This window comes from Sapajus apella, unplaced genomic scaffold (assembly GCF_009761245.1).
Source record: "Sapajus apella isolate SASKATOON/1434 unplaced genomic scaffold, GSC_monkey_1.0 scaffold67, whole genome shotgun sequence".
Classification (NCBI taxonomy): Eukaryota; Metazoa; Chordata; class Mammalia; order Primates; family Cebidae; genus Sapajus; species Sapajus apella.
In genome coordinates this window covers 1,420,988-1,433,533 of record NW_022437007.1, presented here as the reverse complement: position 1 = coordinate 1,433,533, position 12,546 = coordinate 1,420,988, and the positions used below count along the sequence as shown (strand labels likewise).

The 12,546-nt window shown below is 38.9% G+C and overlaps 1 protein-coding gene across 1 annotated transcript in view; it reads left to right on the top strand.

Moving 5' to 3' along the window:
* TMA16 (translation machinery associated 16 homolog) overlaps positions 1 to 12,546 on the top strand; it is a 34,130-nt gene that overhangs the window by 7,817 nt on the left and 13,767 nt on the right. Inside the window, exon 2 of the mRNA XM_032248520.1 lies at positions 10,770 to 10,882. Coding sequence (XP_032104411.1) covers positions 10,770 to 10,882 — 113 coding nt within the window. The remainder of the gene's footprint in view (positions 1 to 10,769; positions 10,883 to 12,546) is intronic.

Sequence of the window (12,546 nt, the reverse complement as noted above, 5' to 3'; positions counted from 1 at the left end):
GCTGAACTTGACCTTTAAGTGGTCTTTGAAAATTGGGTGGGATTTAGAAGGGCCTATATATGGAACCATTAAATTCTTCTTGGAAGCTCTAATTAATTGTTTCTCATTGACACCTGTCATTGCATCATAGTTATCTGTTAAAGAAGGAAAATGCACTAGGGTTCACTAGTGTATTTCGCTACTATATTTGCAGTGAAGATTCATTGCAAAAAAATGGGTAGATTCACTTCCTCCATTCCATTTCCATCATGTTACTGGTGTTAAATTGGTACATCATTTACTGTAATTTACAGTCATTCATGTCATAATGACATTTTGGTCATCAGTAGGCCACATATATGATGGGCCACCCCATAAGATTATAATACCATATTTTTATTTTACCTTTTTTTTGTTTAGACACGTTTAGATACACAGATATTTGCCATTGTGTTACAGTCACCTACAGTATTCAGTAAAATAATATGCTGGACAGGTTTATAGCCTAGGAGCAATAGGCTAGGCCATATAGCCTGTGTGTGAAGCAGGGTATACCATATAGGTTTGTGTAAGTACACTTTATATATGTATAACAAGAAAATCACCTACTGACTCATTTCCTAGAAAGTATCCCCGTTAAGTGAGGCATGTCTGTATTTTTATGTTGAAGGGTATATGGTGTTTATGGTATTACATTCTAAGCTTTCTCAGTTGTAGCTATGGTTTTGGTCTTACACTTAAAAAAATGTATTTGTGTACACTTTGTATACCTCAAATGTGTTTGGTGAAATGATCACCCCCTAAGTCTCTCATTTCACTGAGTACTCTAAATGGCATTTCTGTCCCTATTGAGCCTACACTGTGGCTCAACTTGATGGTCTTTTAGGCAAAGTTCCTTCTTATTACTTAAGAGGAATATTTAATGCATATTGCCCCTAAAACTCCTAAAATAACTCTGTTATATTGTTGTGAATAAACTTTTTATGTGATTTTTGCTACGTCTAGTTATAAATCCACAGAATAGACTTTCAGACTGAATTTTTTGAAGTAGTCACTGAAGATTATAGGGAAGAGATACTTGTAATGCAGGTTTTCTCACTGAACAATTTCTGTGCTGCCAGAGCCTTTTCATAGACATAGGTATTTAAAACAGTCTGTTGTTTTATGATAGAGTTTTACCTTAGTTTTTCCTTGTTGAAAGATTTTCTTCTAAATTTTAATGTATTCAAAAATATGAAAGTGTTTTGAAATACAGTAAATTTTATTGTACATATTTCTGTGTCTCATTATATAGTCATATTCTGCCTTGAGGCAACCTTTTTTATGAATAAATTATTATAAGGAATCATAACTTACAGTTGAGTCAAAAAATAAGTTCATTTTTGTGTACTTTCTTTGTACAGTGTCTCGAAGGTTTTTTAGCCAACATTGTCTAAAGCTAAGAGGATGTTTTTATATTCAAAGTGTATCAAATTTTTTTCCCTAAAGTTTTTGAGTCTTTTTAGTTTTAATTTTTTATTTTTCTTGTATTTTAAGTTCTGGGGTGCATGTGCAGATCTTGCAGGATTGTTATATAGATACACACATGCCATGGTGGTCTGCTGCCTCCATTCCCCTGTCACCTACAATAGGTTTTTCTCCTAATGCTATCCCTCCCCATTCCCCCAACCCCTGCTATCCCTTCCTTAGCTCCCCACCCCTCAACAGACCCCAGTGTGTGATGTTCCTCTCCCTGTGTCCATGTGTTCTCATTGTTCAATACGCACTTATGAGTGAGAACATGCAGTATTTGGTTCTCTGTTCTTCTTTCAGTTTGCTGAGAATGATGGTTTCCAGGTTCATGCATGTCCCTGCAAAAGACATGAGCTCATCCATTTTTATGGCTGCATAGTATTCCATGGTAGATATGTGCCACATTTTCTTATCCAGTCTGTCATTGATGGGTGTTTGAATTGGTTCCAAATCTTTGCAATTGTACACAGTGCCTTGATGAACATACGTGTGCCTGTGTCTTTATAATAGAATGATTTATAATTCTTTGGGTATATACCCAGTAATGGGATTGCTGGGTTAAATGGTATTTTTATTTCCAGATCCTTGAGGAATGGCCACACTGTCTTCCACAATGGTTGAACTAATTTACACTCCCACCAAGAGTATAAAAGCAGTCCTATTTCTCCACATCCTCTCCAGCATCTGTCGTCTCAGTCTTTTTAATGATCGCCATTCTAACTGGCGTGACATGGCATCTCAATGTGGTTTTGATTTGCATTTCTCTAATGACCAGGGATGATGAGCGTATTTTTGTATGTGTGTTGGCCACATAAATGCCTTCTTTTGAAAAGTGTCTGTTCATATTCTTAGCCCACTTTTTGATGGGGTTGTTTTTTTCTTGTAAAGTTGTTTTAGTTCTTTGTGGATTCTGGATATTAGCCCTTTATCAGATGGGTAGATTGCAAAAAATTTTTCCCATTTTGTTGGTTGCTGGTTCACTCCAATGATTGTTTCTTTTGCTGTGCAGATGCTCTTAAGTTTAATTGGATCCCATTGGCTATTTTGGCTTTTGTTGCCATTACTTTTGGTGTTTTAGTTATGAAGTCTTTGCTTATGCCTGTGTCCCGAATGGTATTGCCTAGGTTTTCTTCTAGGGTTTTTATTGGTGTTAGGTCTTATACTTAAATTTTTAATCCATCTGGAGTTAATTTTTGTATAAAATGTAAGGATGGGATCCAGTTTCAGCTTTCTGCACATGGCTAGCCAGTTTTCCCAGTACCATTTATTAAACAGAAAATCCTTTCCCCATTGCTTGTTTTTGTCAGGCTTGTCAAAAGTCAGATGGTTGTAGATGTATGGCATTACTTCTGAGGCCTCTGTTCTAGATCATTGGTATATATATATCTGTTTTGGTACCAGTACCATGCTGTTTTGATAACTGTAGCCTTGTAGTATAGTTTGATGTCAGGTAGTGTGATGCCTCCAGCTTTGTTCTTTTTGCTTAGGATTGTCTTGGCTATGCAGGATCTTTTTTGATTCCATATGAAGTTTAAGGTGGTTTTTTCCAGTTCTGTGTAGAAGGTCAATGGTAGCTTGATGGGGATAGCATTGAATCTATAAATTACTTTGGGCAGTATGGCCATTTTTCTGTTATTGATTCTTCCTAACCTTGAGCATGGAATGTTTTTCCATCTGTTTGTATTCACCCTCATTTCCTTGAGCAGTTGTTTGTAGTTCTTCTAGGAGAGGTTCTTCATGTTTTTTGTTAGTTGTATTCCTAGGTATTTTATTATCTTTGTAGCAATTGTGAATGGGAGTTTGCTCATGATTTGGATCTCTGTTAGTCTGTTATTGGTGTATAGTAATGCTTGTGATTTTTGCACATTGAGTTTGTTTCCTGAAACTTTGCTGAAGCTGCTTATCATGTTAAGGAGATTTTGGGCTGAGACGATGGGGTCTTCTAAATATACAATCATGTCATCTGAAAATAGAGACAATTTGACTTCCTCTTTTCCTAATTGAATATACTTTATTTCTTTTTCTTGCCTGATTGCTCCGGCTACAGCTTCCAATACTATGTTGAATAGGAATGGTGAGAGAGGGCACCCTTGTCTAGTGTCAGCTTTCAAAGGGATTGCTTCCAGTTCTTGCCCATTCAGTGTGATATTAGCTGTGGGTTTGTTGTAGATAGCTTTTATTATTTTGAGATATGTTCCATCGATACCTAGTTTATTGAGAGTTTTTAGCATAAAGGGCTGTTGATTTTGTTGAAGGCTTTCTCTGCATCTATTGAGATAATCATGTGGTTTTTGTCTTTGGTTCTGTTTATGTGATGTATTACGGTTATAGATTTCTCTATGTTGAACCAGCCTTGCACCCCAGGATGAAGCCTACTTGAACATGATGTGAGCTTTTTGATGTTCTCTTGCATTCGGTTTGCCAGTATTTTATTGAAGATTTTTACGTCGTTGTTCATCACAGATGTTGGCCTAAAGTTTTCTTTTTCAGTTGTGTCTCTGCAAGGTTTTGGTATCAGGATGATGTTGGTCTCATAAAATGAGTTAGGGAGGATTCCCTCTTTTTGCATTGTTTGTAATAGTTTCAGAAGGAATGGTACAAAGATTTATGTCTGGTAGAATTCAGCTGTGAACTGGTCTGGACCTGGACTATTTTTGATTGGTAGGCTATTAATTGCTGCCGCAACTTCAGACCTTGTTATTGGTCTATTCAGGGATTCAGTGTCTTCCTGATTTAGTCTTGGGAGGATATAAGTGTCCAGGAATTTATTCATTTCCTCTAGGTTTACTGGTATATGTGCATAGATTTGTTTGTAGTAATCTCTGATGGTAGTTTGTATTTCTGTGGAATTGGTGGTGATATCCCCCTTTATCATTTTTTGTTGCATCTATTTGATTCTTCTCTCTTTTCTTTTTTATTAGTCTGGCTAGTGGTCTATTTTGTTGATCTTTTCAAAAAACCAGCTCTTGGATTTATTGATTTTTTTTGAAGGGTTTTTTATGCCTCTATCTCTTTCAGTTTTGGTTTGGTCTTAGTTATTTCTTGTCTTTTGCTAGCTTTTGAATTTGTTTGATCTTGTTCCTCTAGATTTTTCAATTTTGACCATAGGGTGTTGATTTTAGATCTTTCCTTGCTTCTCATATGGGCATTTAGTGCTATAAATTTCCCTCTAGACACTGCTTATAATGTTTCCCAGAGTTTCTGGTACGTTGTGTCTTCGTTCTTATTGGTTTTGAAAAACATCTTTATTTCTGCCTTCATTTCATTGTTTATCCAGTAGTCATTCAGGAGTAGGTTGTTCAGTTCCCATGCAGTTGTGCACTTCTGAGTGAATTTCTTAATCCTAAGTTCTAATTTGATTGCACTGTGGTCTGAGAGACTGGTTGTTATGGTTTCCATTCTTTCACATTTGCCAAGGAGTGATTTACTTCCAATTATGTGGTCAATTTTAGAGTAAGGGCGATGTGGTGCTGTGATTTGTGCTGGAGAGTTCTTTAGATGTCTATTAGGTCCACTTGGTCCAGTTCTGAGTTCAAATCCTGGATATCCTTGTTAATTTTCCATCTTATTGATCTGTCCAGTATTGACTGTGGAGTGTTAAAGTCTCCCACTGCTATTGTGTGGGAGTCTAAGTCTCTTTGTAGGTTGTTAAGAACTTGCTTTATGTATCTGGGTGCTCCTGTATTTGGTGCATATATACTTAGGATAGTTAGCTCTTCTTGTTGCATTGGTCCCTTTGCCATTATGTAATGCCCTTGTTTGTGTCTTTTGGTCTTTGTTGGTTTAAAGTCCGTTTTATCAGAGACTAGGATTGCAACCCCTGCTTGCTTTTGCTCTCCATTTGCTTGGTAAAATTCCTCCATCCCTGTATTTTGAGTCTATGTGTGTCTTTGTACATGAGATGGGTCTCCTGAATACAGCACACTGATGGGCCTTGACTTTTTATCCAGTTCGCCTGTCTGTGTCTTTTGATTGGGGTATTTAACCCATATACATTTAAGGTTATTATTGTTATGTGTGGATTTGATCCTTTCATTTTGATACTAGCTGGGTTTTTTTGCCTGTTAGTTGACGCAGCTTCTTCATTGTGTTGATGGTCTTTACCATTTGGTACGTTTTTGCAGTGGCTGATACTGGTTGTTCCTTTCCATGTTGAGTGTTTCTTCCAGGAGCTTTTGTAAGGCAGGGCTGGTGGTGATGAAGTCTCTTAGCAATTGCTTGTCCATAAAGGATTTTATTTCTCCTTCACTTATGAAGCTTAGTTTGGCTGGATATGAAATTCTGGGTTGAAAGTTCTCTTCTTTAAGGATGTTGAATATTGGCCCCCACTCTCTTCTTCCTTAGGGTTTTTGCTGAGAGATCTGCTGTTAGTCTGATGGGCTTCCCTTTGTGGGTAGCCCGACCCTTCTCTCTGCCTGCCCTTAGCATTTTTTCCTTCATTTGAACCCTGGCGAATCTGACAATTATGTGCCTTGGGGTTGCTCTTCTTGAGGAATATCTTTGTGGTGTTCTCTTTATTTCCTGTATTTGAATGTTGGCCTGCCTTGCTAGGTTGGGAAACTCTCTTGGATAGTATCCTGAAGAGTGTTTTCCAGCTTAGATTCATTCTCTCCCTTACATTCAGGTACACCTGTCAAATGTAGATTAGGTCTTTTCACATAATCCCATATTTCTTGAAGGCTTTGTTCATTTCTTTTCACTCCTTTTTCTCTAATCTTGCCTTCTCATTTTATTTCATTGAGTTGATCTTCAGTCTCTGATATCTTTTCTTCTGTTTGATTGATTCGGCTATTGAAGCTTGTATATGCTTTGTGAAGTTCTTGTGCTATGTTTTTCAGCTCCATTAAGTCATTTATGTTCTTCTCTAAGCTGGTTATTCTAGTTAGCATTTTGTCTAACCTTTTTTCAAGGTTCTTAGTTTCTTTGCATTGGGTTAGAACATGTTCCTTTAGCTCACAGAAGTTTGTTATTACCCACCTTCTGAAGCCTGCTTCTGTCAGTTTTTCAAACTCATTCTCCATCTAGTTTTGTCCCTTACTGGTTAGCAGTTGTGATCACTTAGAGGAGGAGAGGCATTCTGCTTTTTGGAGATTTCATCTTTTTTGCCCTGCTTTCTTCCCATATTCGTGGATTTATCTACCTGTGGTCTTTGAAGTTGGTGACTTTTGGATGGGGGTCTCTGAGTGGATATCCTTTCTGTTGATGTTGAAGCTATTTCTTTCTGTTTTTTTAGTTTTACTTATAGTAGTCAGGCCCCTCTGCTGCAGGACTCTGGAGGTCCACTCCAGACGATGCTTGCCTGGGAATCACCTGCGGGGGCTGCAGAACAGTAAGGATTGCTGCCTGTTCCTTCCTCTGGTAGCTTTGTCCCACCAGATGTCAGCCAGAGCTCTCCTGAATGAGGTGTCTCTTTGTATATATGGGGGTCAGGGAGTCACTTGAGGAGGCAGTCTGTCCACTATCAGAGCTCAAGTGCGGTGCTGGGAGCCCCATTGCTCCCTTCAGAGCTGCTTGTCAGGGACATTTTAGTCTGCTGCAGCGGAACTCACCCCTTTGTCCAGGTGCTCTGTCCTGGGAAGGTGGAGCTTTATTTATAAGTCCCGGAGGGGCTGCTGCCTTTTTTCAGAGATGCCCTGCCCAGCAAGGAGGAAGTCTAGTCACAGTCTGCCTGCAGAGACATTGCTGGGCTGCTGTGGGCACCGCCCAGCTGCTGTGTAAATTTCCTTGTGATTTCGTTTACATAGGTAAGGTTAGGACTGCCTTGGTAATGGTGCACTGCCTCAGTAATGGCAGATGCCCTTCCCCCAGCCTAGCTCAGCTGTCAAGGGTTGAGCTCAAACTGCTGCGCTGGCTGGGAAACTCCCTAGCCAGTGAGTTTCAGTTTGCTGCTTTTTGTGGGGGTGGGACCTGTCAAGCCAGATCACTTAGTTCCCTGCCTTCAGCCCCCTTTTTTCCTTCAGGGTAATGGGTGGCTGTGTCTGGCATGCATTCCAGGCACCAGCTAAAACAGCTGCCCAGAGTTGTGCTGGAAACCCACAGTGCCTGCTGAAACGGCCCCCTGACATCTGTGCTAGAAACCGGAGGCACCCGTTCATACAGCCGCCCAGATTTGTGCTGGAAACCCACGGAACTTGTCGACCTGGCGGGAATCTCCTGATCTGTAGGCTGTAAAGATTGTAGGAGAGGTGCAGTATCTGAACCAAGTGTCAGAGTGGCTGGAAAAATTCCCGATGGCCTCGGTTGTGTGTGTGTGTGGGGTCCTCTGGCCCATTGCACTTCCCAGGTGAGGCAGTGCCCAACCCTGCTTGGGTTTGTCCTCCTTGGGCTACACCCACTGTCCAGCCAGTCCCATTGAGATGAACCTGGTACCTCGGTTGGAAATGCGGAGATCACTCACCTTCTGCCTCGCTCTCAGTTCACTGTGCTCTGGAGCTGTTCCTATTTGGCCATCTTGGCAGCAGGTCTGAAAGGGTTTGACTCTTTAAAGGAAATTTTTTGTAGTTTCAAACATATTGCTGGAACTTCATGACTGTGTACTTTCACTAGCAGCTTCAGAGAGTCTATATTTTTTCTTCAGGATTGTTTTTTTTTTTTTTTTTTTTTTTTTTTTTTTTCATATTTTTAAGCATTTAAAAAGAATGATATGTGGGATCAGATATGTTTTCACAGGATGCATCTTTGCTTTCATTTTTTTGGTCCTGCATTCGTTATTTATTCCTGTGTAACAGGTTATCCTAAAATTTGACGGCTTAAACCAGTATTTATTATCTCACCCTTTCTTTGGGTCAGGAATCAGGCATGGCTTGCTAGGCTCCTCTCCCTCAAGGTTTCTCACAAGCTTGCATTGACCATATCACTTGGGGGTGTGGTTTCAAGGCATAGCTGGGAAGGGTCAACTTCTTTTTGTTGTTTTTGTTTTGAGACAAAGTTTGACCCTGTTTCCCAGGCTAGAGTGGCATGGCTATGTTGGCCAGGCTGGTCATGAACTCCAGTCCTCAGGTGATCCACCTGCCTCGGCCTCCCAAAGCACTGAAATTACAGGCATGAGCCACCGTGCTTGGTCAAGGATCTACCTCTAAGCTTGCTCTTGGTAGGATTTTGGTAAGCTTGTTCTTGGTAGGATTCAGCTCTTTGTTGACTGCAGACCTCAGTTCTTCACTAGCTGTTTTCTGGAGACCTCCCTCAGTTATTTGTCACGTGGCCCTTCCATATGGCAGCTCACCACATGACAGCTGGTTTCTGTGAGAGGGAGCAAGATGGAAGCCAGAGTCCTTTGATAACCTAATCTCAGAATTGACATTTCATTGCTTTTGCTAAATGTTCATTAAAAGTGAGTCAGTGGGTTCAGCCCACATTCAAAGGAAGGGGGATTTCATAAGGGCATGAGTATCAGGAGGTGGGGCTTATTGGGTCCATCTTAGAGGCAGCCTGCCAAATGTTCTGAAAGTTTATACTTGATTCATGTTTGCTAGGTACTTTAATCTCAAAAATTCCTCTTTACACCTCCCTTTCTCCTCTGCACCTGCCATGTGAGCAGAGAGATACATAAAAGAGTACATATACGCTTTTATATGATGGTTCTCCTTATTTTCCTATACCTGTAACCAACTTCCAGTGATACCCTAAGATTCAGATGTGGATATATCTTATCAGGTTTATCAAAAATTGAGCAGAGCACTCAATGAATGTTGAAAGAATGAGTATATTTGTGAATGAGGAATTTGCAGTTATTTTAAATAGTTCTGCCTAGAAAGTTTTACAAAGGAAAGTTTTATCAAAGGGCATGTATAGGAAGGTAATTTTCAGGCAGAGGTAATAACAAATACAGTCTCAAGAAGTTATGAAACAGCTTGGTATGTTCTGGAATGGTGAGAAGCTCAGTAGGAATGGGGTGAAGAATCTTTTATGGAGGAGCATGGGAAATAATGGTGGAGAAGCAGGTTGGGGCTAGATTGTTTTCTGTGCTAAAGACTTGGGACCTAATTGTGAACTGGTGGAGTGCTTTAAGCAGGGGAGAAGGACTTTACTATATTAGCATTTTGTGAAGACAAGTTCTGTAGCTTTGCTGAAAAAAGGCCTGGCAGGGAGAACCTAAAGACCATCCTGATTATGAATGCTTATGAGGACTGAATTAAGCAATTGACAATAGTTTTGAAGAAGATTGTAGAGCCACTTGGCCTTTTTCTGGAATAGATATGTTGGGGACTGCCAGCTGTCCCCTAATGTATTCTTTCTTTTTTTCTATATGAAAGGATCCTTTGTCTCACAGAATAGTACTATGTTTACTACTCTCCCTTATGTAACACTGTAAATAAATTTGGATCAATGGGATGTGAGCAAAAGGATCTGCAACTTCCCAGGTCATGCTCTTAAAAAAGGGACGTGTGCCTTCAGATTTTTCGTTTCCTACTTTGTACTGGCTTGAGTATAGACCTGGTATTAGGCTGTCTTGGTCTAGACAGCAGGTACAGCCTGCGGATGGTAGACAAGTTGGAAGGATCCTGGATCCCTAGGGGCTTTGTAGAGCAGAACCTTCAGCTCCTAGTTTAACAGGAAAGAACCAAACTTAATCTGGGTTATGCCATATTTTGGTTTCTTATTACACAAAGCCAAATCTGATTGCTAAATCATTATAGGTGAGGTAAGACACTGGATTGTGTAGGAATGAAAAAAAAAAAAAGCAAAACTGAGATGTATAATTTGGAGGACTGAATGAATTGTGATCTGGTTAATTGGCATAAGGCTTCAGTGGGAAAGTAATATGTTTCCCTTTTGGATATACTAATTTTGAGATAGCTTCTATTATTTTCTGTATTACTAATTTGTACAGGCCATAAACCCAACTTTGATTTTGCCGGATTCATTGCCTACTTGTTCCATGTGAAGCATCTACAATCAAACTCCTACTAATAACCTCTATCCCCTTAATTTTCTTAACTGTAACAAACTTCTGGCTGTGAGTCTCTCACTATCTGTATTCCCTGTATCTTCTTGGAAGATAGAACACGTGTAAGAGCCGAGCTTATTGACTCCTTCTGTGCCTGCCTTTCTTTTGTCATTGCGGAGCACCTCTGAATATATTATTTCTGTCATTACTATGGCAACAGATTGTTAGAATTACTTAATAAGTCTGGCTTGTCTCCTAATTTTTCTAGTAGTGTTTTTGGCTAACTGTATTTGTTATATTACTGTTTTTGAAAATTTATTTGCAAAGATTTTTGTGACTGAAGGCACTCACATATCTGACTATGTGTGTCATATGTTTTCATACATTTTAGCCTAAAGCACCAAAGGGAAAAAGTGCAGGACGGGAAAAAAAAGTCATCCATCCATATAGTAGAAAAGCAGCTCAAATCACGAGAGAGGCTCACAAACAAGAAAAAAAGGAAAAGTAAGTATCTTTCTATCATGTGTATTACTCGTTGGTAAAAAGCCCCTTTATACATTTATCTTTCAAACATCTATTCTTTCACAGTATTCTCTCCCTTTCATAAATATTTGTTGACTGTGTTCTGTATGCAGAGAGTAAAACTGAAAAAGGACTCTACTCTTTTAGAGCTTACCTAAAACAGGTTAGTAATTTAAGTAGCAGTTGATTATAAGTGCAATGAAAAATGTAAAATGGTTATGGGATGGGGAGTGAGGGAGATGTTCTGTTTTACATGGGATAGTCATAGAAGCCCTCTCTGATGAAGTTATATTTGAATAGGGTTGAAAAATGTGAGGCAGCGAACTATGCTGATACATATATCATATATATATACATATGATATATGTATATATATATCCCATATATATATATATACACATATATCATATATATATATGATATATATGGCATATAGGTTAAAGTGCCCATGAGACATATAAGAGGAGATATGGAATGGATAGTTAGATTTGTTGGGTCTGGTGTTCAGAGGTTAGGTTAGGGGTGTTGACATCAATTTGGGAGCAATCAGCATTCATATAGGATTCCAAGCTGTGAGACTGGATAAGATCAGTTCACCTATGGAGTAACTGTTGATGGGGAAGAGAAGAGAGCCAAGGACTGAGTCTGGTAGCCCTCTACCATTTAGAGGTTGGGAAACAGGACCATTCCACAAGTGAGACTGAGAAGAAGGTGAAAGAAGGCCGTTTCAAAGATCCCTTAAAATGAAGATCAAATAAAAATCATCATTTTGACTATTTTAGAATAGTTTTGCCATTTTAATGAATGCTACATACATTTGCATACTAGATGATGGAAACCAGTATATTTTTAAATGTTGATTTTTTTTGCTTAAGCCTTATTTAGTAAAGGTTAGCTGTTTCACTGTAGTTTGGCTAGAAGAAAATAATCAAGTCTTGTGATAGCAGAGTCAAATTTTCTTTCTTTTCTGGGGATTGGCTTTTTTTGTTTTTGTTTTTTTTTAACATAAAGATTTACTACGCTGATAGTTTTGCTTTAGAACAGTTTTCAAATTTCAGCTATTTGTGTATCACTTTTATAATTTTTGCTTTTTTAACATGATTTATTACTACTATGATTTGTACTTTCTGCTGCCATATATATCAGTATTTTGCAAACTTGTGGACATGACATACATCTGTAGAACTTATTAAAACTGTTTGTTGTTCCAACTGCTAGAATTTCCTGTTCCGAAGATTGGGGTTTCTGGCCTAGGGGTTTCTGGCCTAAGGGTTTCCATTTCCAGCAAGTCTCCAAGTAATGCTGGTGCTGTTGCTGCTGGTTTAGGGACCACACTTGAGAATTGCTGACACATACTATTATCTATTTTCCTTAAATATCATTTTTTTTAAAAGGAGATATTTTATCCCTCTTAAAATCAAGTAGATACTCTTAAAATCAAGCACATACTATTACCTTCTGTAGATGCTGTACCTGCTGTAGAGTCTGAGATATAACTTTTGTATATGCTTGGTGAAAAGATCTGGCGATTAAGTACCTGGTTCACAATAATTGTGTCAGCAAGCCTAGAATGTTTGTATGTTGTCAAGTATATTTAGCATGTTGTATATTGATTTACAAAATTAGCATTATAGAAAAATTATGGA